We start from the raw sequence: 15,210 nt of genomic DNA on the forward strand, positions 1-15,210 counted from the left end.
ATGTTCTCTAAGATTGCTTACTATCGAAAATTATCTAGAAAGATACTATCACTTATAAGGCAGTTTCATGGTATAAATCTTGAGAAACTTTATGTCAGCATCCAAAATTTATCTTGTTTTTAAAAATAGAATGTAAGGATTTTATTATGTATCAGTTATTTTAAGATTATAAAATACAACCATCTTATATTTAGCATACGTAGTGGATTAATTGTCTATAAAACAGAAGGTAAGTTACTTCATAACTTCAGTATTGTAAAAAAACTCTATCCTAATTTCACAGTATTTTTTAAATTACAACAGTTTATTATAGTCAATTACCAAATCAAAATGAATATATTGTTATGTATTAGGGAGTGTATGATATATAGCCCTGTTTTAAGAAATTGGTCTTTTGGAAAAATATAAGGAAGTATACCAAAAAAGTACTAAATTGAGCTTCATAATTATTTGGCATAGGCAAATATAGACAATAACAAAAAAGCTTACACTTTTTAAGGAAGATCTTTTAGAGTAGGAAGGAACTGAGATTGACCTTGAAGTTTTTAGTTGAGTTTATATAAATAGTTGTAAGTAGGTCGAATATGCTTATAAAAAGTAGCTCAAAAAAATAGATGAATGACCAAGTTCATAATATAGCACATAAGATAAACATTGGAAAACTGAAAAATATTAAAATAACCATATTGGAGACGATTATACAAATACAGTAATGGCACAGTGGAGTGGGTAATCACCTTTGCTTGTGGAATGTGGTGAGAGTTATAGGAAGGACCACACAGAAAGTGGAACTTGAACTGAGTTTTAGGAATGAATGAAAGCCCATTGGTCAGAAGGAGAAGATGTGCATTCATAGGTAGAGAGAGAACATGTACAGTTATCAAGGCATGAAATAGCATGACATTTGCTTGAAAAGTTTTTCTTGAAAATGTTTAAGTCGCTTATTATAGCTAGAACATAGACTGTCTGTTGGGAGTGGCAGAAGTTGAGGTTGGAGATGGAGGCACAGCCTGTTCAAGGAATGCTTTATTATACATTAAATTAGTTGTAGACTTTATCTTATAAATGATGGAAAGCTGTTAAGGATAGTATTATTATTGTTCATTATAATTGCTTTTATTTTTTAAATGAAGTCAGTTCTTAAGCCATTTCTGTAGGCTGTGCAGTACGTATATTTGTTCTTTAGGAATCAAGTACCTTTGTTACCCTAAACTGGTACTATATTAGGACTCATGATTCAAATGTGTAAATACTATTTTGTTGGTTATTCTTGTGAAATTCATTTTGTGACAATAATCACTATGATGTCTATTGTGATTTTTCCTTCCTCTTTATAATTAAACTTATATAGCGAGACAGTGTCATTGAATATAAGCACTGTTTAATTACAAAAACTGAGAATGAAGAATACAACCTCAGTGGGACTAAGAAGAACTTCAGTAATCTTAAAGATCTTTTGAATTGCTACCAGATGGAAACTGTTCGCTCAGACAATATAATTTTCCAGTTTACAAAATGCTGTCCTCCAAAGCCAAAAGGTACAATAACTTTCCAGTTATTTTTAAAAGCTAGGTCATGGCCTTTGTATATAGTGAGTGATATCATCAGTGTATGGACTTAAAAAGAAATATGAAAGATGCAGCTTTAAAGACATTAATTTTGTCTCATATTTTTATACATACATTCTCAAGTAGGATTTTTCCATTTGGTTCGGATTATCTAGAAATGATGTGAAGTTCTGAATTTTTAAAGTGGTATTTAAAAATAATAATTGTTTGATATAAACCAGTTACTTATTTGCTGAAATGAAAGAAAGACCTCACTACCAAATTCTTATATGTTGTTCTAAGTAAAAATTTTCATGCTCTTTCAGAATTGTAATTTTTATACTTCTAAAATGAAAATAGTAAGGTTGGAAATCTTTTGAAATAATAGTATTATTAAAAATTGTTATAATTCCTGGAAAATTATATTGGCTAAGGAAGTGATTATAATTTTAAATATTTGAAAGAACTGGTTAGAATATATTAAAATTCAGTGAGTAAATTTCTAGAGTAATTTTTTGTGAAAAAAATAAATAGTAAGAAGTTGTTAAGCATTTCTTATATTTAGAACACATTTTATTTTACCCCTTTTCAGTGTGTTTTGACTGTATATGTTTCTTATTTGTTTTTTTCTTTTACAGATAAATCAAACCTTCTAGTTTTCAGAACCAATGGCATTTCTGATGTACCAACCTCACCAACATTACAGAGGCATAATAATGTGAACCAAATGGTGTTTCACAAAATTAGAAATGAAGACTTGATATTTGTAAGTCATCAGATGCTGATTATTTTCTTTCTTGTCTTTTTAAAATAACAACTGTTTCCCACTTATATTCAGGTGACATTTGGAACTATTTTTATTATAATCAATATTGTTAAAATTTTATTGGTTTATTTTTATTTCTTGTGGAAATGTTATACCAAACGAGTTAGAATTTAGTAAAATTAATGATTTAAAGAAGGGAATTGGGCCCTGGCCGGTTGGCTCAGCGGTAGAGCATCGGCCTGGCATGTGGGAGTCTGGGTTCAGTTCCCGGCCAGGGCACACAGGAGAAGCGCCCATCTGCTTCTCCACCCCTCCCCCTCCCTCTCTGTCTCTCTCTTCCCCTCCTGCAGCTGAGGCTCCATTGGAGCAAAGATGGCCCGGGCACTGAGGATGGCTCGGTGGCCTCTGCCTCAGGCACTAGAATGGCTCTGGATGCAACAGAGCGACGCCCCAGAGGGGCAGAGCATTGCCCCCTGGTGGGCATGCCAGGTGGATCCCGGTCTGGCGCATGCGGGAGTCTGTCTGACTGCCTCCCCCGTTTCCAGCTTCGGAAAAATGAAAAAAAAAAAAAAAAGGAATTGTATTCTCTTTGCAGGATTTAAAATTTTTATTTTTAAATCTTAAGTAAAAACTTAAAAATCTTCTACAAAAGATCTATATCTTAATTCTCAAGTTGTGGGGAAAGTAAGGAAAATTCAAGGAATTAAAAATGAAGAAGAAACTGAAAATAAAGAAGTACATAAGAGCTGATGTTTGGCTACAGAATGGTATTGGGGGTTGAGATTAGTCTCACTAATCAAGGGAATTAAGATCTAAAAGCAGGGCCAAGTCTTAAGGCCTACATAGGACCCGGAATTGAAAGTGAGGCTATCTCCCAATAAAGCCAGGAACTTCAAGTAAATAATTCTCAATTAAACAATATGTGAATTGTGAAACATTTATCCACTCGCGAAAGGCAAAGAAGAGTATTGTCTGTTTTATTTTTAGTTGGGTTCTTATGAATAAAAGTCTCTCCTGAGAATTTGTAATCATAAGCTTTTGAGTTTGGTTTTCTTTATACCACCTGCATGATCTGAGAAATCCTAAGCTAATAAATTAAAATAAAAAGTGATATTGCCCTAGTAATACTCTGTGGTGCTTGGCAGAAGCAGAAACAAAATCTTTTTGGAAGAATATACAATTAAGCTAGGTCACTCAGGACTCTACGGATGAAACGACTTCAAACCTGGGCTTTTAACTGAAAAATTTAAAATATAAAGTGAAATAATCTATGAGTAAGCAAGAGTCAGCAGACCAACAAACATCAAAAGTACTTCATATAACAAACTTTTTAGAAAGAGATTATAAAATATATACATATTTTTAAAGATATAAAAGGAGTTGAAGACATGAGGAAAAAAACAAGACATTATTTAAAAAGACCAAAAAGATTTAGAGAAAATATAGAAATGAAAGATATACTCGATATTAAAACGAAAGAAACAGATTAAAAATCAGATTACTTATAGTTGAAGAGAGGGAATTAGTGAATTGGAAGATAGACCTGAAAATTATTCAGATATAGCAGATAGGGAGAAAGAAATGTAAATTATGAAAGAGAGATTAAAGGACATGGAGAGCAAAATGAGAAGGATCAACTGCTGTCTGGGTTCCGTAAAGGGACAGTAAATAACATTATCAGGAATTGTAAAGACATGAATTCTCGTGTGAATAATGGAAAGCAAAGACCCTCCAGGTAACCTAACATTATAAAAATAATAATATTAGCATTTCGACTTGAACACAAGCACCCCTGTTTCAGAGTTCTGGGTTTCAATAATTACTCTGTAAGGGTATGCAGGAAATACCATTAATAGTAGTAGTAGCTAATAATTGATTATGAACTGTGTGTAATGGACTATACTAAGTGCTTTTATGTTTTTATTCATTTATTGTTCATAACAATCTGGAAAAATAGGTATTATTCCTATTCCTTTGATGAGGAAAACAGGTCAAATGCAGCACAGAGAAATTAAATTGCCTTTACAAGGTCACACTGAGTGCTGCATTTGCATTAGGTAGTAAGGAACAAGTCAGAAATGCTGCCTCTGCAGACCATACTGTATTGCCTTTCTACTGCAATATTAGGAAAGACAAACAAAAAAAAATTCACACGTAAATAAATGTAAGTAAACATTGACACTGCAAATAAGTGATAATTATAGCTAATTCAGGGGGTTTAAGAACTAGGTGGAACCAAAATACATTTTATTCACTAATCTTTGTTTTCTTGTCTTCTATTACTATATAAGGAGGCAGAATATGATTAATTTGGAGTCTTAAATCTGGGTTTAGTTTGTAAGGGAAATATTTGCTTATGAATTTTTTTTTTAATAAATCTTTATTAATGGTAATGGGATGACATTAATAAATCAGGGTACATATATTCAAAGAAAACATGTCTAGGTTATTTTGTCATCAAATTATGTTGCAAACCCCTCGCCCAAAGTCAGATTGTCCTCCGTCACCCTCCATCTAGTTTTCTGTGCCCCTCCCCCTCCCCCTAACTCTCTCCCTCCCTCCCTCCCATGTCCTCCCTCCCCCCCCACCCTTGGTAACCACCACACTCTTGTCCATGTCTCTTAGTCTCATTTTTATGTTCCACCAATGTATAGAATCATGTAGTTCTTGTTTTTTTCTGATTTACTTATTTCACTCCTTATAATGTTATCAAGATCCCACCATTTTGCTGTACATGATCTGATGTCATCATTTCTTATGGCTGAGTAGTATTCCATAGTGTATATGTGCCACATCTTCTTTATCCAGTCTTCTATTGAAGGGCTTTTTGGTTGTTTCCATGTCTTGGCCACTGTGAACAGTGCTGCAATGAACATGGGGCTACATGTGTCTTCACGTATCAATGTTTCTGAGGTTTTGGGGTATATACCCAGTAGAGGGATTGCTGGGTCATAAGGTAGTTCTATTTGCAGTTTTTTGAGGAACCACCATACTTTCCTCCATAATGGTTGTACTACTTTACAGTCCCACCAACAGTGAATGAGGGTTCCTTTTTCTCCACAGCCTCTCCAACATTTGCTATTACCCGTCTTGTTGATAATAGCTAATCTAACAGGAGTGAGGTGGTATCTCATTGTAGTTTTGATTTGCATTTCTCTAATAACTAATGAAGCTGAGCATCTTTTCATATATCTGTTGGCCATTTGTATCTCTTCCTGGGAGAAGTGTCTGTTCATGTCCTCTTCCCATTTTTTTATTGGATTGCTTGTTTGTTTGTTGTTGAGTTTTATGAGTTCTTTGTAAATTTTGGATATTAGGCCCTTATCTGAGCTGTCGTTTGAAAATATCAGTTCCCATATAGTTGGCTGTCTGTTTATTTTGTTATCAGTTTCTCTTGCTGAGCAAAAACTTTTAATTCTGATGTAGTCCCATTCATTTATCTTTGCCTTCACTTCTCTTGCCATTGGAGTCAAGTTCATAAAATGTTCTTTAAAACCCAGGTCCATGATTTTAGTACCTATGTCTTCTTCTATGTACTTTATTGTTTCAGGTCTTATATTTAGGTCTTTGATCCATTTTGAATTAATTTTAGTACACGGGGACAGGCTGTAGTCGAGTTTCATTCTTTTGCATGTGGCTTTCCAGTTTTCCCAACACCATTTGTTGAAGAGGCTTTCTTTTCTCCATTGTGTGTTGTTGGCCCCTTTATCAAAGATTATTTGACCATATATATGTGGTTTTATTTCTGGGCTTTCTATTCTGTTCCATTGGTCTGAGTGTCTATTTTTTTGCCAATACCATGCTGTTTTGATTATCGTGGCCCTATAATATAGTTTAAAGTCAGGTATTGTAATGCCCCCAGCTTCATTCTTTTTCCTTAGGATTGTTTTGGCTATTCGGGTTTTTTTATAGTTCCATATAAATCTGATGATTTTTTGTTCCATTTCTTTAAAAAATCTCATAGGGATTTTGATGGGAATTGCATTAAATTTGTATATTGCTTTGGGTAATATGGCCATTTTGATTATATTTATTCTTCCTATCCAAGAACAAGGAATATTTTTCCATCTCATTGTATCTTTTTCGATTTCCCTTAACAATGCTTTGTAATTTTCATTATATAGGTCCTTTACGTTCTTTGTTATGTTTATTCCTAGGTATTTTATTTTTTTTGTTGCAATCGTGAAGGGGATTATTTTTTTGAGTTCGTTTTCTAATATTTCATTGTTGGCATATAGAAAGGCTATGGACTTTTGTATGTTAATTTTGTATCCTGCGACCTTACTGTATTGGTTTATTGTTTCTAATAATCTTTTTGTGGAGTCCTTCGGGTTTTCGATGTATAGGATCATATCATCAGCAAAAAGTGATAGCTTTACTTCTTCTTTTCCGATATGGATGCCTTTTATTCCTTTGTCTTGTCTGATTGCTCTGGCCAGAACTTCTAGCACCACGTTGAATAAGAGTGGAGAGAGTGGACAACCCTGTCTTGTTCCTGATTTAAGGTAGAAAGTCCTCAGTTTTATGCCGTTTAATAGGATGTTGGCTGATGGTTTATCATATATGGCCTTTATCATGTTGAGATATTTTCCTTCTATACCCATTTTGTTGAGAGTCTTAAACATAAAATTGTGTTGTATTTTATCAAAAGCCTTTTCTGCATCTATTGATAAGATCATGTGGTTTTTGTTCTTTGTTTTGTTGATATGGTGTATTACGTTAACCGTTTTGCGTATGTCCTTGAGATTCTGGGATGAATCCCACTTGATCATGATGTATTATTTTTTTAATATGTTGTTGTATTCGGTTTGCCAGTATTTTGTTTAGTATTTTAGCATCTGTATTCATTAGAGATATTGGTCTGTAGTTTTCTTTCTTTGTGCCATCCTTGCCAGGTTTTGGTATGAGGGTTATGTTGGCCTCATAAAATGTGTTTGGAAGTATTGCTTCTTCTTCAATTTTTTGGAAGACTTTGAGTAGAATAGGAACCAAGTCTTCTTTGAATGTTTGATAGAATTCACTAGTATAACCGTCTGGGCCTGGACTTTTATTTTGGGGGAGATTTTTAATAGTTTTTTCTATTTCCTCCCTGCTGATTGGTCTGTTTAGGCTTTCTGCTTCTTCATGACTCAGTCTAGGAAGGTTGTATTGTTCTAGGAATTTATCCATTTCTTCTAGATTGTTGTATTTGGTGGCATATAATTTTTCATAGTATTCTACAATAATTCTTTGTATATCTATGATGTCTGTGGTGATCTCTCCTCTTTCATTTTGGATTTTATTTATTTGAGTCCTGTGTCTTTTTTCCTTGGTGAGTCTTGCCAAGGGTTTGTCAATTTTGTTGATCTTTTCAAAGAACCAGCTCCTTGTTTTATTGATTTTTTCTATAGTTTTTCTGTTCTCTATTTCATTTATTTCTGCTCTGATTTTTATTATCTCCTTTCTTCGGCTGGTTTTGGGTTGTCTTTGTTCTTCTTTTTCTAGTTCCTTAAGGTGTGAAGTTAAGTGGTTTACTTCGGCTCTCTCTTGTTTGTTCATATAGGCATGAAGTGATATGAACTTTCCTCTTATTACTGCTTTTGCTGCATCCCAGAGATTCTGATATGTCGTATTTTCATTTTCATTTGTCTGTATATATCTTTTGATTTCTGCGCTTATTTCTTCTTTGACCCATTCATTTTTTAGAAGTATGTTGTTTAGTTTCCACATTTTTGTGGGTTTTTCCCCCTCTTTTTTGAAGTTGAATTCTAGTTTCAAGGCTTTATGATCAGAAAATATGCTTGGTACAATTTCAATTTTTCTAAATTTGCTGATATTGGCTTTGTGGCCCAACATATGGTCAATTCTTGAGAATGTTCCATGTACACTAGAGAAAAATGTATACTCTGTCGCTTTGGGATGAAGTGTCCTGTAGATGTCTATCATATCCAGGTGTTCTAGTATTTCGTTTAAGGCCACTATATCTTTATTGATTCTCTGTTTGGATGACCGATCTAGAGCCGTCAGCGGTGTATTGAGGTCTCCAAGTATGATTGTATTTTTGTTAGTTTTTGTTTTAAGGTCAATAAGTAGCTGTCTTATATATTTTGGTGCTCCTTGGTTTGGTGCATATATATTAAGGATTGTTATGTCTTCTTGATTCAGTGTCCCCTTAATCATTATGAAATGACCATTTTTGTCTCTGAGTACTTTTTCTGTCTTGTAGTCAGCATTATTAGATATGAGTATTGCTACGCCTGCTTTTTTTTGGGTGTTGTTTGCTTGGAGTATTGTTTTCCAGCCTTTCACTTTGAATTTGTTTTTATCCTTGTTGCTTAGATGTGTTTCTTGTAGGCAGCATATAGTTGGATTTTCTTTTTTAATCCATTCTGCTACTCTGTGTCTTTTTATTGGTAAGTTTAATCCATTTACATTTAGTGTAATTATTGACACTTGTGGGTTCCCTACTGCCATTTTATAAATTGCTTTCTGTTAGTTTTGTATCTAGTTTGATTCTTCTCTTTTGTTTTTCTATCATTTGTTTTTGTTTGTTTGTGTTCCATACTTCTTTCCTCTGTTGCTACCTTTTTTAAGTCAAGTGTTTTTGTGGTGGTTTTTTCAAGGGTGGTTACCATTAAGTAATGAAAAGGGTACCTACCATATTCATTGTAGTACCCTATCTTATAAGTATTTCTGCACTTCATCGTCCTTTGCTACTGTTAATCTCCATCCTCTCCCCCCTTTTTTTCCTTTGTTGTCACAGTTTAAGTTTGGTTTTATTGTGTTCTTGGTGGAGCTGTTACTTGTGGTGTTGTTTTCTTTTGTTCTTTGAATCTGGTTGGAAAACCCCCTTTAGTATTTCCTGGAGTGGGGGCTTTCTGTTGATAAATTCTCTCATCTTTTCTGTATTTGTGAATGTTTTTATATCTCCTTCATACTTGAAGGATAGCTTTGATGGGTATAGTATTCTTGGCTGAAAGTTCCTCTCTTTCAGGGCTTTAAATATTGGGGTCCACTCTCTTCTAGCTTGTAGAGTTTCTGCTGAGAAATCTGATGATAATCTAATAGGCCTTCCTTTATGTGTTGTACTCTTCTTTTCCCTGGCTGCCTTGAGAATTTTTTCTTTGTCATTGGTTTGTGTCATCTTTATTATGATGTGCCTTGGAGTGGGTTTGTTGGGGTTAAGAAAACTTGGTGTTCTGTTTGCTTCTTGAATTTGAGGCTTTAGTTCCTTCCCCAGGCTTGGGAAGTTCTCGTCTATTATTTGTTTGATTATATTCTCCATTCCATTTTCTTTCTCTTCTTTCTCTGATATACCTATTATTCTTATGTTATTCTTTCTGATGGAGTCAGACAATTCCTGTAGGGCTTTCTCGTTTTTTATTATTTTTGAGTCTCTTTCTTCTTCTCTCTGTTGTGCCTCAAGTTGTTTGTCTTCTATTTCACTAATCCTATCTTCAATCTGGGCTGTTCTGTTAGCTAAGCTTGTTACCTCGTTTTTCAGCTCGTGAATTGAGTTTTTCATTTCTGTTTGATTTGTTTTTATAGTTTCAATTTCCTTGGTAATATATTCTTTGTGTTCATTGAGTTGTTTTCTGATCTCCCTATATTGCCTTTCTGTGTTTTCTTGTATATCTCTGAGTATTTTTAAGATTTCTATTTTAAATTCTCTGTCATTTAGCTCCAAGGCTTCCAATATGTTAAGTCTTTTCTCCATAGATTTTTCCACATCTATTTGTGTTACCTCTCTTTCTTTTGTATCCATAATATTCGATTTCCTCTTTCTTATCGGCATCTGAGGGTGGTCTTATTGATAGCACTAATTAGAATTAATAAAGAGTAAAAAGTAAAAAAAAAAAAAAAAAAGGTAAAACACCCCACAAAAAAAAACAGTAATAATTTATTATTTCCCCCTTTTTTTCTCTCTTCTCTTTCCCTCCTCTCCCCTCCTCAGGGAAATATCGTGCCTATAATGGAGGGCCTGATTTGGGGTGAAGAGTTCAAGGGGCAAAAAAAAGGGAGTAGGGACCTACTAAATGCAAAAAAAAAAAAAAAAAAGGAAGAAAATCTTAGACAAGCATAAGATGATTTGCTTGTATGTGATGGTCAACTAAGAGATATAATGAGAGGGATAAGAGGGAACCAGAAAAAAGGACCAAAAAAGAATAATAAAGAAGAAAAAATAAAAATAATAAGTAAAAATCTGTTGTATTAAGTGGAGCGAAGACTAAATACAATGGAGACCTTGGGTTGGGAGGACCCAAAATGCCACAAAAATAAACAAACAAGAAAAAAAAATAAAAACAAAAGCAAAAAAGAGAAATAAAGCCAAAAAAAAGCCTTGAGTCCCAAATTAACTAATTTGTTCGTGATTGAGGATTATATGGGAGGAAAGTAAAATGAGAAAAGAAAAAACGAATAGAAAGGAAAAAATAAGAAAAAGAGAAAAACGAAGGAAGAAATAAAATAGGAAGAGAAAAAAACAATAAAGCAAGAGAAAAAAAAAGAGGAGAGAGTGAGAGTTAAGTGTTTTGGAGTATAACCTTAAAGGAGGGTGAGGATGAAGAAGAAAAATAAAATGCAACACTCATGGGTAGTGTAGTTCAAGAAAGGGGAAGCATAAGATGGGCAGAGAATAGAAGGACCGAGGTGGAGGAAATAAAGGCAAAAAGATAGAAGAAACAAACAACAACAACAACAACAACAACAACAACAACAAAAAATAGTGGATCAAGTTGTAAAGTCTGGGTTTTTCTTGATTTTGAGAGGTTAACTTCTTCCTTTTTCTTTTCTCTCCCTCTTCCTGGTCGGTGACTCTGTACCCCAGGCTCTGCCCCTGTGTCACTCTTAGGTAGGGATTTGCAGTTGATGGGATTCTATGGCAATGTCATATAATTGGCTTTAGTCTTGCTGGAAGTAAAGGCTTGTTGGCGTTTGCAGGGTCCAACGATGAGAGAGTTTGCTTTCCTGGATTCTCTCTCCTAGTCCCCCCTTTCTGAATTAGCAGCCTGGTGTTCCAGCTATAAGGCTGCAACTGCTTCTGCCTGGGGAGTAAGAGGCTCAAAGAGCTGGGAAATCCCCACTCTATCCCCCACTCAGTGCAAGGCTTTGGGAAAGGCTCTGACAGTCAGGGCCTCCAGTGTAATCAGGCGGGGGTGGGAGTCAATTGTTGTCAAGGTGACTGTTCAGCGCCTATCATTTAGTTGGACCTCTCAACCCAGGCTTTCCACACTTTGTAGCCTGTTTTTGCAGGGAAGAAGAGGCACTAGTCTCTGCTTACGAGTAGTGTAGTATAGACCTTATTATCTGCCAAGTCCTTCTTGTTAGCGTTTATCCCTAAATATGGAGGCTCTATTAATCAGAAGTTGCCCCCGCCCCTTTAGCGAGAGGCACTAAAAAATATCACGCCTCTTGTCTTGGAACGCTGAATTGAGAGAGATCTTATCAATTAGAACCGAGGGTGCGCAGATTTCATGGGTTAAGCTAATTTCAGTGATTGGGTCGCAGCTGTGCTTCTGAAGGTATTTTAGGCTGCCTGCGCGCGCCCCTCCCCCAACGCTTGATTGTTAGCTTGAATGGCTGGGTGAGGTGCCCCGCCCACGGAGAGAATCTCCCAAGCCTCTCCCGCTCGCCCCGCCGCTGGTGGCTGGACCGCACCAGGCGCAGGATAATGGAGCCCCCTGGGTGTACGGGCCAGCAGGGTGCCCTGGGCGCGTGGAATGCCCAAGGCACGCGCGCGAATGGGGCGCTCCGGGCACCGGTGGCCGGCGACCCCCACTCGCAGTGTGCGGGCCGCTGGGAACGTCAGCGGTGCTCAACCGGACCGGGCGCGCGCGGCTGCTCGCGGTGGCTCACGCTGGCGGCTTGTGGCGGCCGCTCGCGGCAGCGGCTCCCGGCGGTGGCTCGCGGGGGCTCGCGGCTCGCGTCGGCCGCTCCCGGCTGCTCGCGGTTCCCAAGTATATGGGCTGACTCACCACAGGCGCACTTCCTTGCGGTTTGAAAGAACGTCCCTGTGGTAGATTCCTCCACACCCTCCTCTCTCAGATTCAAGTGATAACAGTCCTTTTGCTATCAGTTTGTGTGGAACTCTGGAATGCTCCGAGGATAAATTTTTCTGTTTTTAGTTGATAAATTTGTTGTGATTTAGGGGAGAGCTGTCGGACGCGCTGCTCACGGCGCCATTTCCGTGATGTCACTCCTGCTTATGAATTTTTTAACTTTGTCATTGAACATATTTCCTTATTCCCACATCTTTATCCATCTTTTACTCATTCTTTTCTTTCCTTTCTTACTTTTAAAGAATGAAAGCCTCGGCCAAGGCACTTTTACAAAAATTTTTAAAGGCGTAAGAAGAGAAGTGGGAGACTATGGTCAACTGCATGAAACAGAAGTCCTTTTAAAAGTTCTGGATAAGGCACATAGAAACTATTCAGAGGTGTGTATGTTCTTTGTATAGTTCATGTAGTGTATGATATTTAAAGATGTGGGCTCATATGCACATAATACATTCATGCTTACAGTTTCTAAAAATTGGCTTAATTGCTGGCTTGAGCAAGGGGTCACTGGTTTGGCTGGAGGTCTAGCCCCCTCCCCACCGTGAAGGCACATATGAGAAAACAATCAATGAACAACTAAGGTGCTGCATCTGTGAATTGATGCATCTTATCTCTCTCCCTGTCTGTCTGTCCCTGTCTCTCTGTCTCCGTCTCTCTCAAAAAGAAAAAAAGAAAGAAAATGAAAAAGTAATGGAATATATTTTGTAACATTTTCAAACTAATTTTCGCATTGTGTTATGGGTGTCATTATGTCTCTGCATAAGGCAATGGTTTACAAACTTGGTTCCCCAGATTTCCTCCACAATTTCATCTACTTGAAAAAAAAATAAAGAGTTTGTACTAAGGAACATTGTAGGTAAAATATGGATTCCAGAGATACTGGCCCACAGAAACCCAACTACCATTTGCCAGAATCCTTAGTATAACAAGTCATCACCAAACATTTGTGATACTGAAAATGTCTTAAAGGATGTTAGTGAAAGATGATGAGAAACATAAGTTGAAGAGTTGTTCTATTCCAGAATACCAGTGTTGATGAATGTGATCCTCAACAACCATAGCCAGAAGTTCTTTTTTTTTTTTTTTTTTTTTTTTTTTTGCATTTTTCTGAAGCTAGAAACAGGGAGAGATAGTCAGATAGACTCCCGCATGCGCCCGACCGGGATCCACCCGGCACGCCCACCAGGGGCGACGCTCTGTCCACCAGGGGGCGATGCTCTGCCCATCCTGGGTGTCGCCATGTTGCGACCCTCCTGGGTGTCGCCATGTTGCGACCAGAGCCACTCTAGCGCCTGGGGCAGAGGCCACAGAGCCATCCCCAGCGCCCGGGCCATCCCCGCTCCAATGGAGCCCTGGCTGCGGGAGGGGAAGAGAGAGACAGAGAGGAAGGCGCGGCGGAGGGGTGGAGAAGCAAATGGGCGCTTCTCCTATGTGCCCTGGCCGGGAATCGAACCCGGGTCCTCCGCACGCTAGGCCGACACTCTACCGCTGAGCCAACCGGCCAGGGCCCAGAAGTTCTAATCAGTGTTTAGTGAGTTAGAATGATGTTAATACTGTACTAATCTCCCAACATAGTTGTGATATTTTCTGTGCAGAGATCATTCTTAATTCCTTAGGACATGTTATTTGAAGGTTCTCTCCATTTACTTTAAGTGTCCTATTTTACTATCTCTGGTGTCTACCTCTGTACCTCTGTCTTCTACTCTAGGTGCCATGGGTCTAAGCTTGTTTACTTTCCATCATTCATGCTTCCCTGTATCATTATTACTCTCTCTCGTTGCTATCTTCTAATTCCAGCGTTATTGAGGGGTTTCCTCAGAATGAGCTTTAGCATTAAGATTGATAGCATTGCAAGACCATAGAAGGGGACAAAGGACATTGTAGCCTTATATATAGTTCTGCTGAGAATAGGACAAAAAGAATATCTTTCTAAATTGTGAATACTTATGGGCATAAATAGTAATTCTTTTGCATTTTTTGTATGTTTTTCTTTTCCTTAGTCTTTCTTTGAAGCAGCAAGCATGATGAGCCAACTTTCTCACAAGCATCTGGTTTTAAATTATGGAGTATGTGTCTGTGGAGAGGAGAGTAAGTACATCTCTGGCTTCTTTATGTTAATGTTATACCTCTCTCAATATCTTCATTTTTGTTTATATAGAAAATTCAATTTCAGGATCATAGTTAGGTATCAGTATAAACAGTAATTTAATAGGAATTAAATATTGTTGAAACCAAAAACATTGTAGAACTGTTCAGTTAGGTCTTCTATAAAAGGAAACCAGTGAATGAAATTAAAATGCAGAAAATAGTTAAGATGGCTTATGTTAAAACAGCCTGACCAGGCAGTGGCACAGTGGATAGAGCGTCAGACTGCAACGTGGAGGACCCAGGTTTGAAACCCCAAGGTCGTCGGCTTGAGTGTGGACTCATCGGCTTGAGCATGGGCTCACCAGCTTGAGCATAGGATCACTGGCTTGAGTGTGGGATCATAGACATGACATCATGGATGCTGGCTTGAGCCCAAAGGTTGCTGGCTTGAGCAAGGGGTCACTCGCTCTGCTGTAGCCCCCGGTCAAGGAACGCAATCAGTGAACAACTAAGGAGCTGCAACAAAGAATTGATGCTTCTCATTTCTCTCCCTTCCTGTCTGTCTGTCCCTGTCTCTCTTTCTGACTCTCTCTCTGTCTCTGTCAAAAAAAAAAAAGTCAAAAGGGTATTATAGTAAACAATTTTACTAATCTTTTACCATAACAATATACAGGATAGGGCAAAAAGGTTTACAGTTGGGAGTACTCAAGCACAGTTTTTTTTGTTTTTTTTTTGTTTTTTTTTTTCCATTTTTCTGAAGCTGGAAACAGGGAGA

General features: G+C 37.2%; 1 protein-coding gene across 4 annotated transcripts in view; it reads left to right on the forward strand.

Moving 5' to 3' along the window:
- The window catches only part of JAK2 (Janus kinase 2), a 137,593-nt gene that overhangs the window by 94,279 nt on the left and 28,104 nt on the right, over positions 1 to 15,210 (forward strand). For all 4 annotated transcript variants that reach the window (XM_066257197.1, XM_066257196.1, XM_066257198.1 and 1 more), the window contains 4 exons: positions 1,352 to 1,538; positions 2,186 to 2,313; positions 12,593 to 12,727; positions 14,348 to 14,435. In XM_066257197.1, coding sequence (XP_066113294.1) covers positions 1,352 to 1,538; positions 2,186 to 2,313; positions 12,593 to 12,727; positions 14,348 to 14,435 — 538 coding nt within the window. The remainder of the gene's footprint in view (positions 1 to 1,351; positions 1,539 to 2,185; positions 2,314 to 12,592; positions 12,728 to 14,347; positions 14,436 to 15,210) is intronic.

This window comes from Saccopteryx bilineata, chromosome 2 (assembly GCF_036850765.1).
Source record: "Saccopteryx bilineata isolate mSacBil1 chromosome 2, mSacBil1_pri_phased_curated, whole genome shotgun sequence".
Lineage (NCBI taxonomy): Eukaryota > Metazoa > Chordata > Mammalia > Chiroptera > Emballonuridae > Saccopteryx > Saccopteryx bilineata.